General features: G+C 31.2%; 4 protein-coding genes across 8 annotated transcripts; 2 read left to right on the top strand and 2 right to left on the bottom strand.

Moving 5' to 3' along the window:
* Positions 1 to 938: 938 nt before the first annotated feature.
* Positions 939 to 8,930, bottom strand: LOC122531013 (protein bicaudal D). Of its 2 annotated transcripts, none has more exons than XM_043658537.1 (7): positions 8,410 to 8,928; positions 7,971 to 8,111; positions 7,055 to 7,891; positions 6,834 to 6,980; positions 4,959 to 5,388; positions 4,624 to 4,878; positions 939 to 4,017 (listed from the first exon to the last, which is right to left on the bottom strand). In XM_043658537.1, exons 1-7 carry the CDS (start codon positions 8,617 to 8,619, stop codon positions 3,737 to 3,739), a joined length of 2,301 nt encoding a protein of 766 aa, XP_043514472.1. In that variant the 5' UTR covers positions 8,620 to 8,928; the 3' UTR covers positions 939 to 3,736. The 2 variants fall into 2 exon arrangements, with proteins under 2 accessions (XP_043514472.1, XP_043514473.1); XM_043658538.1 differs by lacking the exon at positions 939 to 4,017 and adding an exon at positions 4,285 to 4,397 and having other exon boundaries at positions 8,410 to 8,930.
* Positions 8,931 to 9,602: 672 nt separating this feature from the next.
* Positions 9,603 to 14,709, bottom strand: LOC122531011 (CCHC-type zinc finger protein CG3800). 4 transcript variants are annotated; one of them, XM_043658531.1, is made up of 3 exons: positions 14,567 to 14,709; positions 13,117 to 13,370; positions 9,603 to 12,926 (listed from the first exon to the last, which is right to left on the bottom strand). In XM_043658531.1, exons 2-3 carry the CDS (start codon positions 13,357 to 13,359, stop codon positions 12,702 to 12,704), a joined length of 468 nt encoding a protein of 155 aa, XP_043514466.1. In that variant the 5' UTR covers positions 13,360 to 13,370; positions 14,567 to 14,709; the 3' UTR covers positions 9,603 to 12,701. The 4 variants fall into 4 exon arrangements, with proteins under 4 accessions (XP_043514466.1, XP_043514468.1, XP_043514467.1 ...); XM_043658533.1 differs by lacking the exon at positions 14,567 to 14,709 and adding an exon at positions 14,197 to 14,324; XM_043658532.1 differs by lacking the exon at positions 14,567 to 14,709 and adding an exon at positions 14,192 to 14,299.
* Positions 14,282 to 14,710, top strand: LOC122531012. Its single transcript, XM_043658536.1, has 2 exons — positions 14,282 to 14,345; positions 14,424 to 14,710. The coding sequence occupies exons 1-2, from the start codon at positions 14,282 to 14,284 to the stop codon at positions 14,708 to 14,710; spliced, it is 351 nt and encodes a 116-aa protein (XP_043514471.1).
* A 1,495-nt stretch (positions 14,711 to 16,205) lies between these two features.
* LOC122531034 (splicing factor 45) lies at positions 16,206 to 17,967 on the top strand. The gene is made up of 4 exons (XM_043658571.1): positions 16,206 to 16,552; positions 16,614 to 16,925; positions 17,017 to 17,448; positions 17,549 to 17,967. Exons 1-4 carry the CDS (start codon positions 16,436 to 16,438, stop codon positions 17,834 to 17,836), a joined length of 1,149 nt encoding a protein of 382 aa, XP_043514506.1. The 5' UTR covers positions 16,206 to 16,435; the 3' UTR covers positions 17,837 to 17,967.
* The last annotated feature ends 160 nt before the right edge of the window (positions 17,968 to 18,127 follow it).

The raw sequence follows: 18,127 nt of genomic DNA, 5'->3' as shown, positions 1-18,127 counted from the left end.
CTAGTCACATGGTCAATCAGATACTTCAATATTTCAATACTTGGGTACTTAATTGTTCAAGTGCGTAACTATCCATATAATTAGATACGTGATGATCTTTGAATATTTGGGTGCATGAATATTTAAGTACATGGACATATGGGTATGAATATAAGTAAGTATTAAGATAATTAGGTACTCAAGTAGTCAAACATTACATACTGTGTCATCTCTATTTCTTTCATTTCTTATGATAAAACTTCTCTTGTAACTTTGAACTCAGTTCTCAAAAAAAGAAAACCAATACTTGGGCAATACTAAAGCATATACTGATCGGATGCATGGCTGCAAATGTTTATATTTTTCCCTGCTTGTGAGCATTCAAATACTTTAGAGTGCTCGAACACTTGAATATACACACTTTGAATGCTTTTTGTTATACAATCTGCGAATGAAAACTTCCACGATAAAACATAGTAACACATAATTTGTTCCACAAAGGGTTAATTATTGTACAACATCGAATGAAAACTGTTGGAATTGGTATATCTCTTCGAAACGATTTCGAATCGCCTTTGGATAGCGCGGACGGCAAGGCGAAAAGTCGAGGACGAATTTCTTTACGTTAAGGACGAAATTGGAAGGAGAATATAGTAACTGATAACAGTAAGAATAACCGAGAAACAAAAAAATATTTCTTCTGGTTTGTTCCTGGCAGTGGCGTGAAGGGAAGGGAAGGGACGGTGGCATGAGGCTGGCTCGGTTTATGGACATAAATTAGAATTACCTGTGTCTATCGTATGAAATTTCCACTTAAAAGTGCAGTCTTAAGTGAAGAAAACATAATTCATATACAATAACATTCATTTGGACGTTTGTATAAGGAAATTGAAAGGGTAACGTATAGAGCGTAATAGTAATGAAAATAAAATTGGGAAAATAATGTAAAACAAAAAACATAATGCTTAAATTTTATTCCATTGATTGTTAGCTAATGTTAACTAGGGGGAGGGGGAGGCCAAAAAAACATAAATAAGATTTTCTAGTTACTAGTCAAAAACCGTAGACACAGGCAATACAATAACTATACGGTATAAATATAATAATAGTGACAACTGATCAATTGATTGATAGTCAATGAACGATCGATAAATTCTCTTTAGGTACTCATCTGGATTACGCGACGAAGCTGACAGCAATATCGCAATAATTAATATATAATTATAATATTGTTAATAATAATAATAATGATAATAATAATAAAGATAATAAAGATAATAATACTAATAATGCTAATAACAAATTTGATTAAAGACGGTTCACAATAAACGTACATGTTACATACACATGCAGGATATACCTCCTTATGTAAAAATTTTCACCATGATTCGAAATAAATATTATCCTAATAAAAGCATAAGTTTGTTAAATATCGGAGTATGTATAATAAATATATATCACCGTTTCAATTAACATCGAAGCACAAAAAATGTTAAAAGCTTGCAAATCATACGAATCTTGGTAAAAATGAAAAGAGCAAATTGTAAAATTGCACGTAAATGTAAACGTATTTGAATATCCTGCATAATGTATCAAGCACATTATGCTTATATCTCTACGAAAATACATGCACACTCACACGCTCGCGCGCACTTCGATGGTTCATTAAAATTTCGATTTAATCGGCGCTGGTAAACCTCGCACAGACATTAGATGCCCATAAAATACTTTTTCTCTTCTACGAAAATGAAAATTTCGTTTGCATCGCAAATCAGCGTTTTCTATATTTTCCGTTTTCATTTATTTTGCATTCGCAACATTCTGCTTTGACAGAACGAAATGAAAAAAAAAATATATGTATATATACGTATGTCCCAAAAGCTATAATGAAACGTATTACAACAAATCCTCTGGCACAATAATTTACTAATTGATAATTAAATTAAGTAAATTAAAATAATATTAGTGAAATGACAAGTGACAAGTTGTGAGTTATAAACTTCTGTCGCACAAACAGTTTTTATGATTTCACAGTTTCACATAAGCAGTTTAATTTGATTCGTTCCATAACAGAACTTGTTACTGTTATGCAAGAGAATTTATCAGCATTGGTAACTTGTAACTTGTAACTTGCAAAATTTCGCTAATAATATTAAATTGTGCAAAGAGGAATTCAAGAATTCAAAAATTCAAGAAATGTAACGATTGGCATGTATATTCATAAATAATATACAGCCAACTTATGTTATATTTCATTCGTCAATAGCTGTGTCAAATATTTAAAACCAATATTACTACGCATTAATCAATATCAAATAGCATAGCTGCTCGTTAAAAAGAATACAGTTAAAATAGATAAATAGATATAAATTAACAACGATTAAAATTACTAAATAAAATTGTAGTGAATGCAATAATATCATTAATAAATCTAATAATAAAAAGCTGCCAAATTACACGAAATTTATAGCCTATTTAGGCCAAGTTTTATACAATACTATAAAAAGTTCTTTCTCATAAAAATAATAAAATCATAAAGTACTGTCGTATAATAATGTACTCCAAAAAAGAACTAAAATGCCATTATATCAGAAACATTGAGAAATAAGTGTAGAACAAAATATAATAAAACGGTTTTCGTGCAAATACGATCAAACAATACTTCTCTGTTTCGATCAAAACCATGTTGTTAATCTGAGAATCTACTTGAAGAATGAGTCCCTAATTCTGTTATTCTGCTACTTTGTATTTGTTTTTCTCAATTCTACACGTCTACGATGTTTTTTTCTCGTTCTACTTTGATTATAAACGCTACAGTCGCGCACAATAATATTGTCTCTATGGTATGCAATGTAAAGTTCTCGTTTTTCCTTTCGTTTGTCTACCTAAAAACAGTATACGTTCATTTTATCATGCATTCTCATTAATACAAAAAAGTCAGTGACGGTCATCATAGTTACTATATAACCATGTAAACCATCCATGCGGAATTATTTGCTATGCGATTACACAATAATACTCAATATCATACCAAAAAATGGAAAGTATAAATCTAGCTAAAAAAAAGGAATATAAAACGTAAAAATAAACACATTTACAATTAAAACGCATCTCCTTAAAAAGAAAGGACAATCGATGAAAAATCAATTCTAGATATCGATAAGCGTGCTACTCACGAGAATCATTTTTGATTCTACGTAAATGAATCTCCAAGCATAGAATATTTTAGTAACTCTGCAACAATGTCGCACGAAATAAAAAATTTTGCACAACAGAAACGCTTTCTATGCTTGTTAGACATCTTTACTAACAATATTGGTAACAAAAGGCAGAGTTTTCTATCACTTCCTACGATATGGAGCAACATCGGTACAAGTACATATGAACATTTCAAAGCTTCTCAAATGTCCTGCTCCGTGTCCCTTGTAACGGATATTTAAAAAGCTGTTCTTCGCAACGAGAACAATCTTTGGTTTTCTCAATTTTATTAAATCGAGTCAAAATTTGTAAAAATATTCTCGAGACATAATATGTCTAGCGTCTTATTTTATATCTATATTAAATTACTTGATGAAAAAAATGTTTAGAATTCTAGCTTGTTTCATCACTGTTCTACTACTGCGATAAAAAGCAATCACGAAAGGTATATGTTTTTTTCTATTACAGTGCAGATAACTTGACAATAAATAGTAAAAAATTGAAAAATTTAAAATCCTCGTTTTTCTCAGAACAGCTTGCTCCACATCTTCATTATTTTCTAGAAGAAATCTCTGCCTAAATGAGGACGGTTCGTTTGTTGCGACATTCGCATTCTACCTCGTCCATTTGCACTACTGGCATGTCTTCGAGTATTCCGTAATTCTCGATCGACTTCTAATTCCTCCAATTTCATAGTCAAAACGAGCTTCTGCTGCACGGCCAGTCGTAACAGAGAGTTCAAGGTTTTTCTATCATCTTCCGCTGCGGCTAATTGACGTTGCAACTCGTCAACTTGTGTCACATATTCTTCGCAACGTGCGGCAAACATCGCACGTAAACCTGAGAAGTGTGGTTAGCAGGTATTAACACCAAATACAAAGAAGCACCATGGACAAAAATATCAGAAGCATGACAGAAAATTAGAAAATAATACATTATATGAAAAAAAAAAATTACTCCTAAAAATTAATGCAAAAATATGTAGAATTTAAAACTTTTAAATATTGAAACCATAGGAAATATATTAATGATCTTTCAGTAAGTAGAGCCAACTTTTTAATAAGTATTATTTACATATTGAGATATATATTAATATATTAAAAGAATTATTATATTTATATATTAAGCGATAAAACAGTATCGTTGATAGCAAACTCCTAATGCAATTGCAAAGTCAATCGTAGTACAACTTATTACAAGCAATAAAATGTACATGAATGCTGATAATAATTTTATTAATATAATTTTTATTAATATAATAATTTTATTAATTTTATTAATTAGTTTTACGTTAATGTGTTATATAATACACAAATGTTAATAACACAAAAAATAGAAAAAAAAGGATAGATTAACTATACTTTGAAGTATCATCTTAAGTATTACTTATATTAAACATAATGTATACATTGTTACCAAATTGAATAGATTTTATTATCAACTTACTTGAAAATGTTGCAGCATTTTCCTTTAACATTCTAAGCTCGTTCCTCAGTTTCAACATAGTTTCGTTAACGATACTCTTCTCATTTTCATATTTGCCCTTCAGGTTCGTAAGTGCTACTTCCGCGGTGTTCTTATTTGATTTAAGCACTGTTCTCAAAGTTGCGATTTGTTCACGTTTAGCCGATAATAAGGCCTTCAATCTAATTACTTGTTCTTGTAAATCTGCTACTTCCGCCTTGTTCTCATTCACTGATCCTGTGATTCGCAACGAACGAACGATAAATTATGCGTCAATTGAATAAACAAGAAAAAATTAAAGAATTTCTCAAAGTTACCTTCGCAAACATTGCAGACATTCGACTGCATTCCTTTAACTTTGGAAAGTTCAATCGTATGCTCTACGGCGTTTCGGAGGTGCTTTATTTGATCCATCGCGGTTTCTATATGTTTCGCGATTTCCTTCGCTTTACTCAGACTTTCTAAATCTTGAATTTGAATATCGGTCTTAAACAAAGTCCGACACCATTCAATCTTTCCATTCTCTTCCTCCTTATCGGGAACAATCTTCTCGTGGTCGAGGACTACTCGTGAAGGAATTTCTCCATTAACAGTACACACGTGATGATAGAGTTGAGCAAGTTCATCAGAGATATTTTGCAAATCATTTTGTGCAGAATCAAGAAAACCACCGGCTTCCACTGCAAGTTTTGAGAGAGTAGAAATGTCGGATTCGAGTTGTATGCTTCTCTGTTCTGTATCTAAAAGCTGAAATTAATAAATAATCTTTAGATTTATCTTAATTTAAAAATAATATTACTTTTATCATTTGCTGCATTTTTATATACAAAACATCTCCTATTTTATCCAACAAGCTGCAAAAAAATAATTTACAATAAAAATAAGAAAAAATGTTATACAAAGTTTAATTGTAATCACTTTCATATTATAATAAGTTTATACTCTCATACAAAGCAAATATTGAATATAGCATGAACAAAAATAAATGGGAGGAAATACTTAAATTCGCGATGTAATGAATTATAATACATAATACATCGATATCAAATTTATATTAATAGAAATCTTTGAAAATGAGAAATTAAATGTTAAGGGATTATTATCTACAATATTAACTATCTAAAGAAAAAATATAGTCAATCTTCCATATTTTATAATAAAGAATCAATTGCTATGTATATATTTTATATTGTATTACATATTTATCTATTGTAATACTATAACCAAGCTTTTGATAGGATACAATCTTTTTTATTATTTTGAGATTAGCTTTGTAACGATAGTGAGATTAGTTTTGTAGTTCGTCGGATAAAAAAAGAAATACTCTGCACATCAATTTCAAAACTTCAAATATAAAAAAAGGATTGAGAAGTACTCGATAATTGAAATAATTTTTGCAAGACTGTACAAGATTGTACATAAAACGTCTGTTTGAACATCGTGCAAACAGGCTCTGTGAGTCTGACTCATGCTACGTTAGATGCAAGTAGAAACGAAGAAGAGGAGAGTATCTGTTGAGTTTTTGTTTCCTAAGCACATTCTATTTTAAAGCCATAGTGCATAGCGATTGAGATCCGTACATTTATTTGAGCAATCGACAAAAGAACATTCAGATAAATGTTGATGTGTCAACACGCTTGTGAAAACACATATAACTTGTGATAATTTTCACAAATTCGAGACGTGATATATTTATCAGCAGCCACAGGAATATATATAGTTAAAATTATGAAATTATCAAAAACGACGATGAGTTGTTAGAACATTGAAAAGCAACTTGTACGGATCATTAAAGGAGCCAAAAGACAAGTTATTATTATAATAATTGGTAAATACGTCAAAGGGACCACACGTTCCAACCTTTTCTCGAAGGCTCTTCTCTGACTCAGGGATCTGAAATGCCATAATTTCTATTCAAAGTCTAAATTTTGAACATTAACTGTCATTGTGCCAGAGTCACAGTTTATCGTTGTTACTTACACATATCGAATTTTTTATCAATAAAAATTTAAATTTAAATTACCGACTTACATTTCTATTCTTCATAATATTTGCCGCAATGTTGCTGTTTATATATTCACAATACAAAAGATATTATACAAAAAAGAAAAAAATTAAATGAACAACAGTAAAAAGATAGAACTAGAAGAAATGAAATAAAAACTGAAAAAAAAATGTTAAACATTATATACCTTGTTTCTAAGGTTTGTTAATTCTGTACGCAGTTGTTGAGTTGAATCAGATATAGTTAAACCATTTTCCAATTCAGCCAAATCCTTTTGAAGTTGATTCACTTCACGTGCAGACATAGTACTCCATTGGTGATACTGCATAATCGCCTAAAATCAATAACACATCAAATATGAAGCATTAAAGGAAATGAAATTTATCTCGATGTATTTTATATACATACCTGGTTCAACTTATCTAATGTTGTTTCCTCAGTTTGTTTCTCAGGTAACTTGGAGTGAAGATGGTGTAATGACTGCACATGAGCTGCTAGTTGTACTATGCGCGCGACAAAAGACTGTAATTCATTCTGACTCTTTTCAACTGCATATTGCGACTCCCGTAAATTTTGCGTAAGATGAGCTTTCTCAGATTCTGCTAATTCTAATTGTTTCTCTAATTTTTTCAATTCATTCAAATGAATCTCAGAGAATAAATCAACTTGTTTATCAGTAGCAGAAGTCCCTGGCTCTTGAGTTTTTAAATCTGCTTCAATCCTACGTAATGCAGGGGAATCATCTTCTCCATCACTACATATTGTTTGATCTTCTGTAATTCCTCTAATTGAAAGTGCAAGATTGCTAAGATTATAAATTGATTCACTATTAATTCTTTGATCCAGCTCCTTTTTAAGAGCATACTTTGCTTCACGCTCAGCTTGTAAAGATTCAAGTGCTTCTTCCATTTGTTTTTCAGCAATTTTTTTTAAATTTGTCAATTCCTCCACTTGACTATTTAGAAGTTCCACTTCTTCTGTCAATCTTCTTATTTCATGTTTGGCACCTTCAAATTCTACCTGACTGGACCTTAAACCAGATACTTGTTTCTGTAATGAAATGTTCTCGTCTTCCAATTCTGAATAATCTTGAAGAAGTCGAGCTTCCCGAAATCTACATTCACGTAACATGGTACGCAAGGATTTCCTCTCTGTCTCTGCTTGTTGATGATCTTTCCCAACTTCTTCGCGTTCTTGTAATGCATGATCACGTTCTGCTTGCACACGTTCCAGTTCATGGCGCAACTGAAATAAAAAATATCAAATGACGAGCATACAAACACGTAAAATTTTCATTTCGGTATCTTCCGAAAAGAACCTGTACCTGTTTGATTTCATTTTCTAATTCAATGATCTGTGTCTGAAGAGATGTTTCTCTTGCGGCACTTTCGTTAAGAAGCGTCTCCTCTTGTTCTATACCACTTTTCGTAGTTAATTTTGTAGTTGTTTGAAATTTTGCTAAAGCCTAGAAAAACATAAGAAATAATTATTCGCAAAAATAAAATTTTATTCAACCTATACCATTTTAAAAGTGAAAAACTATTTTTTAATTATATAGTAGTAATTCTATTACAATTAATGCACATTTAATTGCCTTATTAGAATACACGGTGATTAATATCCAATAATTGCGATCACATTTAAAATAAACACACGTCAGAAAAAATCGAAAATTACGAATGCAAAGTAATTATTGCAAAAACCTTCGATAAAGTGACTAAGCGATTCACGTGCACCAAAATACGACAGGTAATTGAACTAACCTCTTGCGTGATTTCTAGCTCGTGTTTCGTGTTTTCGTAGAGGGCCTCGAGATCGTTGCATCTTTGTTGCAAGGCGGACTTCTCTTCGAGTAAAGCGAGGCCGTATTGAGCCGACTGTATCTTTTCCGTAGAAGCTAAATCTAATTCCCGTGAAAGCCTTTCGATCTCGATTTTCAGCTCCTCTATCGTGACTCCTTCTGTCGTGGCCATTGCTGTGCACACCGTCCAAGATCAATTCGCTCCCTTTTTCGTCGAATGTTTCCTTGTCGTTACCGCGAATAATTCGGAGCATCGGCGGTCGTAATGTATTTTGAACGTCAGGGCATCATGCGAATGTTCGTGATGCTATTTTCTCGGCGTGCCCACTTGCCCAAGTCTCACACCTTCCGAATATTCACGACCGTTTGACAGACGTGAGATTAAGGTGAGAGGGCACGGGAAACTCACACAGACCGGATACATATTCCTACACATGTTCCATGTTCCTAGATTCTCATTTCGTTATTCCGCCGTTCCGTTCTGTTATACCGCAAACGTAACGCTTTTCTTTTTTTTTTTTCTTTTTGTGAAAATTCCAACGTCCTCGAAATTTTGAACGAAGAAATTCTTGTTCCTTAAAACCAATCATCTTTAAGAACTTCAAATAAATAGCAAATAAAATTCATTTATATCAAACTTTGTCTATTTTATTTCAATTATAATTAAAATTAATCTATTGTATTTTAATTGATCTTTTTTTAAAAGATATATTTCAGATTTTCATTTACAAAAGCTTAAGATTTTTGAATAAAAAAACTTTTCATTCTATCGTAAATTTTAACAGACCAGAAAAACTTTTCTTATTACTTAAATTTATTTAATTACTTTCAACGAATTTTATAAACGTGTATGCAGTTATTTAAAATTTAACGCGATAAAGATAAAATTTAGCGCCATAGATAAAATTTTAAAAATACTTATATAGTCATAATTGCATAATGCACAAAATAAATTGATATAAAACTTTCATTGGTAAATTACCAGTTAAATAAACAAATATTGTATTACAAATTGAACGTTTATCATATTGATAAATTATGAAAAAAATTTTGAATATTGTAATTTCTACGTATAAACTAACAAAAAATATCAAATATTTAAAAAAAAACATATTTAATAATATGCTCAAAGGATTAACAAACTGAAAAGGAAAATTATAGATTTACATTTTATTAATAAGTGATCTCGTCTTTCAACCGAAACATAAATAGTACATGAAGTATGTCCATATATCGTACTACACTTCCTTAATTGTAGAGATGTAACAGTACCCCTCGGAATAATGGATAAGTGGAATCACTTGATAAGCATTATACGGGGAACAAAAAAGAAAAACAAGATCTCGTCTTTGCCTCTCCGTACACATTCTATTTCAAAAATTCAGTTTAAAAACATAACTTCAAATACTCCGCAATCATTTATTACTTTGTAGCTTATTTTCTTTCCTTTCTTCTTCTTCATTCTCTTCTTCGTCTTCTTCCATTAAGTATTAATAGATTAGTATAAGTCGAGCCGCGATCGGCCGTACACGGATCGAATTAGTTCATACACTGTAACAGTCGTATTCTTTACAATATTCATACGTAAGTCTTGTAGCAGAGACAAAAGCGCAGGTGCCCTATTCGCACTCGTTTCTAATGCTCGTCTAAACCTCCGGTGCCACCAATGAACCCCATCTAAATCGTATATCTTCAAAGTATGGTTTTTCTTTCATCGACATCCTACATGGTAAGACATCAGTCATTTTTCATTTTATCTCTTATTTTTCTTACACGATATATATATTATATATCCGTGCGCATATACACATTGAAATCGTACAACATATCATGTTATAGAAGCATGGAACAAAATTATTTTCTCATGAGAAGTTTTACTCGTTTCTTTACTACACGTTTCAACTCATGTACCAATGAAAGCACCAAAGGTTACGATCCATTAGCGAAATACAATTTTTTTGATCCTCCAAATCTCGTCAAACGCACTAGTGCATTGATTATTACTACCAAAATCATGTATGAGATCGGTTTAAGTCCCGAACAGTTAAGTGTATAAAATGTTACAGGACACCTCTACTACGCGGTACACAACGCACAAGGCGCTTTTTTCTTCAGTTCCACCGAGTCAGGCACGCCTGGCTTCTGAACATTAATACACATTGTCGCTGCTGGTAAAAACATCGGTTTTTCCCTGTATACAGATAGTGCACGTGACCATTCGTGGTTATTATCTACCAAATAATTTCAAAAAGAATATCTTCGAAAAGTGTGGCTACATGAACGAACGCGTGCACAACATGTATACGCCAAATCTATCTAGACTAAACATAGATCCGTGAACGATCTTAATTTAAATTGAATTGTTCGTTCAGCAGAACGAATTTTCAATTAAAATATTACAGGGATTCAAACGATTTATATATCCCAACAACACTGCTCGCATTTGTAAAAACTGCATCACCATTCTCGAATTCAACTGCAGTCTATTTCGCTTGTCATCAGACACTTTCCACATCTTTCATTATCTTTCATTGTCTTTCTTTTTTCATTTTCCTTTTTTAGAAAAAATCTTGCATAACTTTGTACTTGTAATAACATAATACGCCTGCTAGTATTATTTTCGAAAAGAAATATTTCCAAATTCGCAACATATTTTCTTTCCTTTTTTAACCTCATGATTTTCAGCAAATGTACTAGACAAGAAAAGAGATTACTAGATAAATTGTATTTAAAAATTTCGATCTACAACTTATAAAAAAGATTAATGTAGTACTTTATACATGAAAATATAATTTGCTTTTTTTCTGTGATGTATAAATAAGAAAATCATTGGAATTAGTCACCAGCAACGACCACAGTATATCTAGCTTTTTACAGTACAAAATACAGCTCCTGCACATATGTATGTATATATGTATACACATATGCGCATATATATATATACATATACCTAGTAACGAAATATTTCACCATATGTAAGGATATAGTAAGGCAAAGTGCAACTGCATCCTTTGAAAATCCGTAACAATCATTGACAATATGAACAATGGTGACTCCTGGTATAACAATTATGATTGTACATACAAAATGTGCAAACTTGTATAGACCTCTGTGTTTATATGTATATATACATGTATACGTTTTTATGATCATTGACGACCATACCGGTAATTGCATTCATTTTCACTTAAAGAATCTGACATAAAAACACGAAGTACACATTTTTTTCCTAGTTTATGAGAATCTAAGATAATACTCCAAGTATAACTGTATATAAACTCGTAAACACTGACAATCTTACAATTGTGCAGCTTTTGTTGTCGTCTGAAACTAGGTCTGTTAGAAAATAATAGTTTAACGATCCTCATTACATCCTTACACATTAAAAATTGGCGTTACTAAACCTTACTTATATGTATTCAGGGCCGGCATGTTCACTTCCTTTCCCATTATTTCTGAACATTTTTTTCTTCTTAACTCGAGTTGCTAGAGTTCGAGAGGGAGGACCGGATACAAGATGCGTGGATGTGAAAAAGGAAAACAAATTTAATTGTTACAATTTTCTTTTTCACAATCATTATATTCCTTTTTATTATATCAAACGATTATCCATTTATCATTTAATAGGCTGATAATCTTCACCATTTCAATATGAATTACCAACATCAATATCTTAAATCAGCCAAAGTTGACAAAATATGTCATAAATGCTGCATTTGAAAAATTTCTTTTGCGAAATACATTAAGAATCCATACATCTTGCATCACAAAACAATGCGCGTACGAGATAGTTTGAAGGTCAGGGGACAGAGGATTCATGTCTCTACTCTAATTCAATCGAATGTTTATAATATTATTACATCGTATAGTGTGTATTCATGTAATGCTGGATGTGTCCTATGTGTAAATGTACTTTGTGCGCGCGCACGCATGTATAGTGTAATGTAACAGTAATAAAAATAAAAAAAAAAAAAAAAAATAAAAAATAAAAAACAAAGACATCATAAGAAAAACCCTTGCGAAGAGAACAACGACATGTAGAAGGGGAGGGAAACTAGGAATAAAATTGGCTTCCGGGAGTTGGGCATGGAGAGATGGAAATTCGAACGACTATGACAAAACGCATTTTTAGCAATTATACGTATCAACGAGACATACGTTCGCACATCCCTACCTAGCTACAATCCCCGGTAGTAGCGCGCGCGACGGTAAACGGCTTATCGTTAAGCGAGCGGCACGGATTCCGGTTATCTCCTACTTTCTGTCATCCTGATCACATTCACGGCTTAAATGACCAGGTTTACCACAAGTATAGCATGCCTTTCCTCCGACTTCAGTACAGTTGCGAGCAAAATGACCTGTTTTGTTACAATTGTAGCAACTTTGCATTCCAAAACGTCCAGAATCATTACCACCTTCGGGGCAGCTACGTGCCATATGACCAGTCTTGTTGCAGTTATAACAGCTCATCTCAGGCCCCTGTTGCAAGCATTTCAGATTACAATAATATTTTATCGTTAATATACTGCATTAAATTGTACAATATATTAATATGTAAAATATACGTAAAATATATATAAAATATACAAATATACTAAAAACTAATGTAGTAAAATAAACAAAAATAGTAAGATAAATATGTTAAAAAAGAAATAAAAATAATTATAACCTGCTGACAGTCTTTTGCGATGTGCCCTACACCTTGGCAACGGTAGCAAAGGTCTTGATCTTCTTTACATTCTCGTGCAAAGTGTCCAAATTGGTTACACTTGTAGCACTTGTCACGACCACGTGCAAAACCACCTTCTCGGTCACGACCTCGGTCACCTCTACCTCCACCTCCACCACCTTGCGGACACTCCCGTGCATAATGACCCATCCGGTTACATTTATAACACGCACTTGAACTCATTTTTTATAAATCTATAACAAAAATCAATTAACATATTATACATACTTAATATAAAGATATATGTACATATATTGATGCACTAAATATATCAATAAATACACATATATATATNATATATATATATATATATATATATATATATATATATATATATATATATATATATATATATATATACACATATTGATATACTAAAGATTTTTGTAGTACATTCACAGTAAATTTGATCTTGACTGATATACAAATTACATATATATAAAATAGCCATACATATGAAAAGCTTAAGTTATAGCATATTACTCAACACATTGTTAAAGTATTATTATAAATAATAAATTAAAATATAATACTAAAATAATTCTGAAATATTTAAAATATAAAAATTTTAAATCATTAAATAATCATCTATGATTTAATAAATATCTATGACATAGAGGTACAATATTTATTAGATAATATACACATATCTATCAAATATCATTTAGAACGAAATGAAGGCTAGAATACGGAAAACAAGATACATGTAATTGTACCAAATTCGAAAGAAAGTTATTTAAAAAACAGATTAAAAACGTTCAAAAATATACACTTTCTATCACAGATCAAAAAATAACATAAAAATTGTAATATTCGAATGGTAAAATAATAGGTAGAATACAATAAGCTATTTTAAATAACAGTATAAAATGGCATCGTGTATCCAATCCATCCATGGTAGGAGTATGTAGAATACACGTGTTTGATAGAAGCGTCGTGCACACGGAAACTACCAAAGATACAAAGAAACTCAACAATACTCTATCAGAAAAGTAATATTCAAATCATTATGTACAAAACCCTGAAAAATCCTCGTCTATCGTACAACGTGGCTCTCTTGCCCCCACTTTGCAGTGGTGGTACGCAAGTACGCCACGGCGCGAAGATGGCATCCGAGACTGACGCCGTACTGCGCTTTTTTTGCCTCACCAAAGAAAAGATCGTCGAGGGTGAGGTATACGTATAAAACCGCATATAAACCTACCGCATCGAATGATTAAAAGGAATTTTCTCAGTAATATGGCCAGACAAGATAAAATCTTCATATACTAGTAGAAGGATGAATCGAACTAACGAAGTCGAGGACCACGTGTGGAATCACAGAGAAAGAACCGCGGACCCGCTACCGCAACATATACTATCGTTCTTTAGCGACAATATAGCGACTTACCTTCGGTGCTTGGTAGAAATGCACGATAAATCCTCCTCTCGTTGGACTGTGTCGACACGTCAGGAACAATGGGCCCGCGGGAAGTACTGTTTTCCTGGGAAAACTCGAACCGATACTCAGCCGGATGACTGTGGCGACCATTGACTACGGGAAGGAAGATCAGCCAGCCAATCGTTGCTACGTTGCCCGCCAAACTCCGTTGCAACAATGAACGCCACCTCCTTTACTGCGACTCTCGCAACAAACTTGGACAACAAAATTTATTTATTTATTATTATTCCTTACCGAAATTATCCTTTCTTTAATTTTCACACAACGCGTTAATTATTTATTGAAGCATATAGGGTTTCGCTCGAAGCATTGATCACCGACAAAATGGAAGAAGGCAATATGACTCTCGGAATATTGGTGGTGATCAACCTCGACATCCATTGGTTCAATATCTTCAGAAAACGTTGATAATTCGTTTCAACCAATCGTGTTGTGCAGTTGGAATACCTCGAAATTTTATTCAATTTGAAAAGATTTCGTAGAAAATGCGAACCTCTACATCTTATTTAAAAATGATTAAATAAAGTCGATTTTAAAAATAGAATTGTAATTTTCATATTGTCATTAATATACTAATTAAAAAATAAATGCTCTGCAATAAAAACAGATAATAATTTATATGTATTAAGCAAATAATGTTTTCTGTATATATAGCGATCGTTATACATCCGTCGCTTATTGGAAAACGTGATTTATAAATTTCACATGTGTATACACATGAAATGCGAAATAATGAGAAAATATTTATAAATACAAGATTTATTTATTAATATAATGAATACAAGATTTTAGAAATATGTTAAAACATTCTCTAATAATGCGAATGTTTCTTTTTTATTTAATGATTAGATAGAAATTGATAACATTGGTACTTGTTAATTATAAGTAATAAGTACATGTTACCTATCTAAATATTACGTGTCTAAAAATAAATTTTTTCTCACAATAAAAATATCAAAAACGATAAAAATAGACTATCTTTTTATTAATCACATTTTTAGTAATTTATTTATGTAAACCATTCTTAAATAAAATAAATTATTATTTACAAAAACGTATCATTAATGAACGAAAGTAACATGTAATATAATTATTTCTTTTAATAACTTTAAATATCAAATTAATATCTGAAAAATTGCAATTTATACTTTAATTGTTTTCACATACTCATTTGTTTTATGAAAATCAAATTAAAAGTGTATTCCTATTTCATTTAGAATCTAGAACAATTCATTCTTTGTATTAGACGTATATATTTATATCATTGTTTTTTCTTTTTAGTTTTCAATCTTATATTGTCTTCTCGTTATTTTTCCAAACCTGCAAATATAAAAACCTATCATTTTTAGGTTTTATCCCATTTTCATTCTTTATCGACTATCTCTTGAAGTTGGATGTTCTTAATTCCATATATATATATTCCTAATAAACAATTGTATGAGATTCTTGAAGGTGCTATAAATTATTAAGTTTTAATAATAACTTTTAGATAAGAAAATAAAAAAATCGTATAAAATATTTTTTTTCTTAAAAATTGTTTATTGTGAATTTGCATATATGTTAAAAAATATTTTTGTAATATTAAGAGAAGTAAGCACTACGTGAAACGTTAAGATATTTGAGAACGATTGAATTTGTAAAAATTTATGATTTAATCGTATTTTCAGTTTTAATCGTATAATTAAATAATATATATTTTAAATCTATTTTAAATTGCATTTGGGATAATCACTTTGTGTTTTCATAATAGCTGATAATTTAAGGTTAAGAATAGCATGTTTTAACAAATATATTCGTGAATTATAAAAATTAAAAACAATGTCTCTATACGACGATTTTGATAAACATAGAACATCAGAAAAAGTAGTTGGATGGTCATCCAGTATCAAGTTACTACAATCTCAATTACAATTAAAAAAAGCTGCCACTACACAGGTATGTCATATGTAATAATGATTAATGATAATTTAAAATTATTATCATATCATATTTCTAGCCAAAACGTGAACAATATAGAAAAGCAACAGCAGTATTAGCACCTGTGATAGATTTGAAGTCAAAAGCCAATAGAAACACAGAAAGAGAAGATGATGGGCCACATAATAATCCACTTTCTTCTAGTACTGTTAGCAGTATTGGAGTAGGGGGCGAATTTGATTGGAATGTAATAAATGAATATGACCCTATATGGCCTAATGAATATGATAAAGTTGTTAAAGAACTAAGAGATTTACGTGATAGAGAACATGATCAAGAGACAGAAATGCGTAAACGCAGACGAGATAATTCACGTTTTGAAGATACACAAGTAATATATTAATTTTAAAAATTTTTAATAGTTAAAAAATGTAAAATGTGTAGTTCATACTTTTTATAAATGATATAAATATTTGCTTCAGACTTCTTCTGGCAATAGTACAATGATTCCTCCTGAAAGAGACGAGGAAAGAACTCCCACATCAAGAGGTATTGCTGGAGGAGCAGCTATAGCACCACCACCTTCTTTGCAAGAATCTTCTGATCTTCCACCTCCAACACCAAGACCACCAACTAACATAGGATATGCCACATCATCAGTAGCAGCAAAAATAATGGCTAAATATGGTTTCAAAGAAGGACAAGGACTTGGTAAAAAGGAACAAGGAATGTCTGTTGCTTTACAAGTAGAAAAAACTAGTAAGCGAGGTGGAAGAATTGTTGGAGAAAGAGAACAACTTATGCCACCACCACCACCTGTTGCTGTTTCTCCACCTCCAGCACAACAACAAATTGCTCCTTCACAACCTTCAGAAGAACCTAGCATTACTGAAATAATGAAATGTCCAAGCAAGGTAAGAAAAAAAATATCTCCATTTTTCCTAAAATATATATTAAAAAAGTAGAGTATACAACATTGAAAGTTTTTTTATTACAAAATATACTATTAACCAGGTTGTATTATTGCGTAATATGGTTGGTCCTGGAGAAGTGGATGATGACCTTGAACCTGAAGTTAAAGATGAATGCAATACAAAGTATGGTGATGTCGCACGTGTTATTATTCATGAAGTAACAGAAGCTGCTCCAGAAGAAGCTGTTAGAATCTTTGTGGAATTTAAAAGAATAGAAAGTGCTATTAAGGCTGTTGTTGATTTAAATGGACGCTTTTTTGGTGGAAGACAAGTTAAAGCAGGTTTTTATTCCAGTGAAAAACTTGATAGCTTACAGTTAATGGACTAATTTTTTATTTAATGATTTTACTTAATAAATGCAACTTAAGAAACACAACAGCACGAAATTGATATGCTGATTGTTATGTTAAAACAAATAAATCGTAATTTCATTAAAACATTTATATTAAATAACATGATAAAATTTATGATTATTTAAAATAAAAAACAAGAAGTTAAAAATTTACATGATAATCAACATATTGAAAAACATTTCAATTTGTATCCTGCTATAAATAATTAAAAATTTTTTTTAAATATAGTAAATAATTTTTTAAATTTAATATAAGATACGCGCACA

This window comes from Frieseomelitta varia, unplaced genomic scaffold, assembly GCF_011392965.1.
Source record: "Frieseomelitta varia isolate USP_RPSP 00005682 unplaced genomic scaffold, Fvar_1.2 scaffold_371, whole genome shotgun sequence".
Taxonomy (NCBI): Eukaryota; Metazoa; Arthropoda; class Insecta; order Hymenoptera; family Apidae; genus Frieseomelitta; species Frieseomelitta varia.
Note: the sequence above shows the minus strand (reverse complement) of the source record. Positions and strands in the feature narration are given on the sequence as shown.

Coding starts and splice junctions, on each gene's coding strand:
- LOC122531013 (XM_043658537.1), bottom strand. CDS start 8,619: ATGGCCACGACAGAAGGAGTCACGATAGAGGAGCTGAAAATCGAGATC. Junction 5,389..6,833: donor TAACAAACCTTAGAAACAAG/GTATATAATGTT, acceptor TATTAATTTCAG/CTTTTAGATACAGAACAGAG. Junction 4,879..4,958: donor TGTCTGCAATGTTTGCGAAG/GTAACTTTGAGA, acceptor TGCGAATCACAG/GATCAGTGAATGAGAACAAG.
- LOC122531034 (XM_043658571.1), top strand. CDS start 16,436: ATGTCTCTATACGACGATTTTGATAAACATAGAACATCAGAAAAAGTA. Junction 16,553..16,613: donor AAAAAGCTGCCACTACACAG/GTATGTCATATG, acceptor TCATATTTCTAG/CCAAAACGTGAACAATATAG. Junction 17,449..17,548: donor TAATGAAATGTCCAAGCAAG/GTAAGAAAAAAA, acceptor ACTATTAACCAG/GTTGTATTATTGCGTAATAT.
- LOC122531012 (XM_043658536.1), top strand. CDS start 14,282: ATGGCATCCGAGACTGACGCCGTACTGCGCTTTTTTTGCCTCACCAAA. Junction 14,346..14,423: donor CAAAGAAAAGATCGTCGAGG/GTGAGGTATACG, acceptor TAATATGGCCAG/ACAAGATAAAATCTTCATAT.
- LOC122531011 (XM_043658531.1), bottom strand. CDS start 13,359: ATGAGTTCAAGTGCGTGTTATAAATGTAACCGGATGGGTCATTATGCA. Junction 12,927..13,116: donor TCGCAAAAGACTGTCAGCAG/GTTATAATTATT, acceptor TGCTTGCAACAG/GGGCCTGAGATGAGCTGTTA.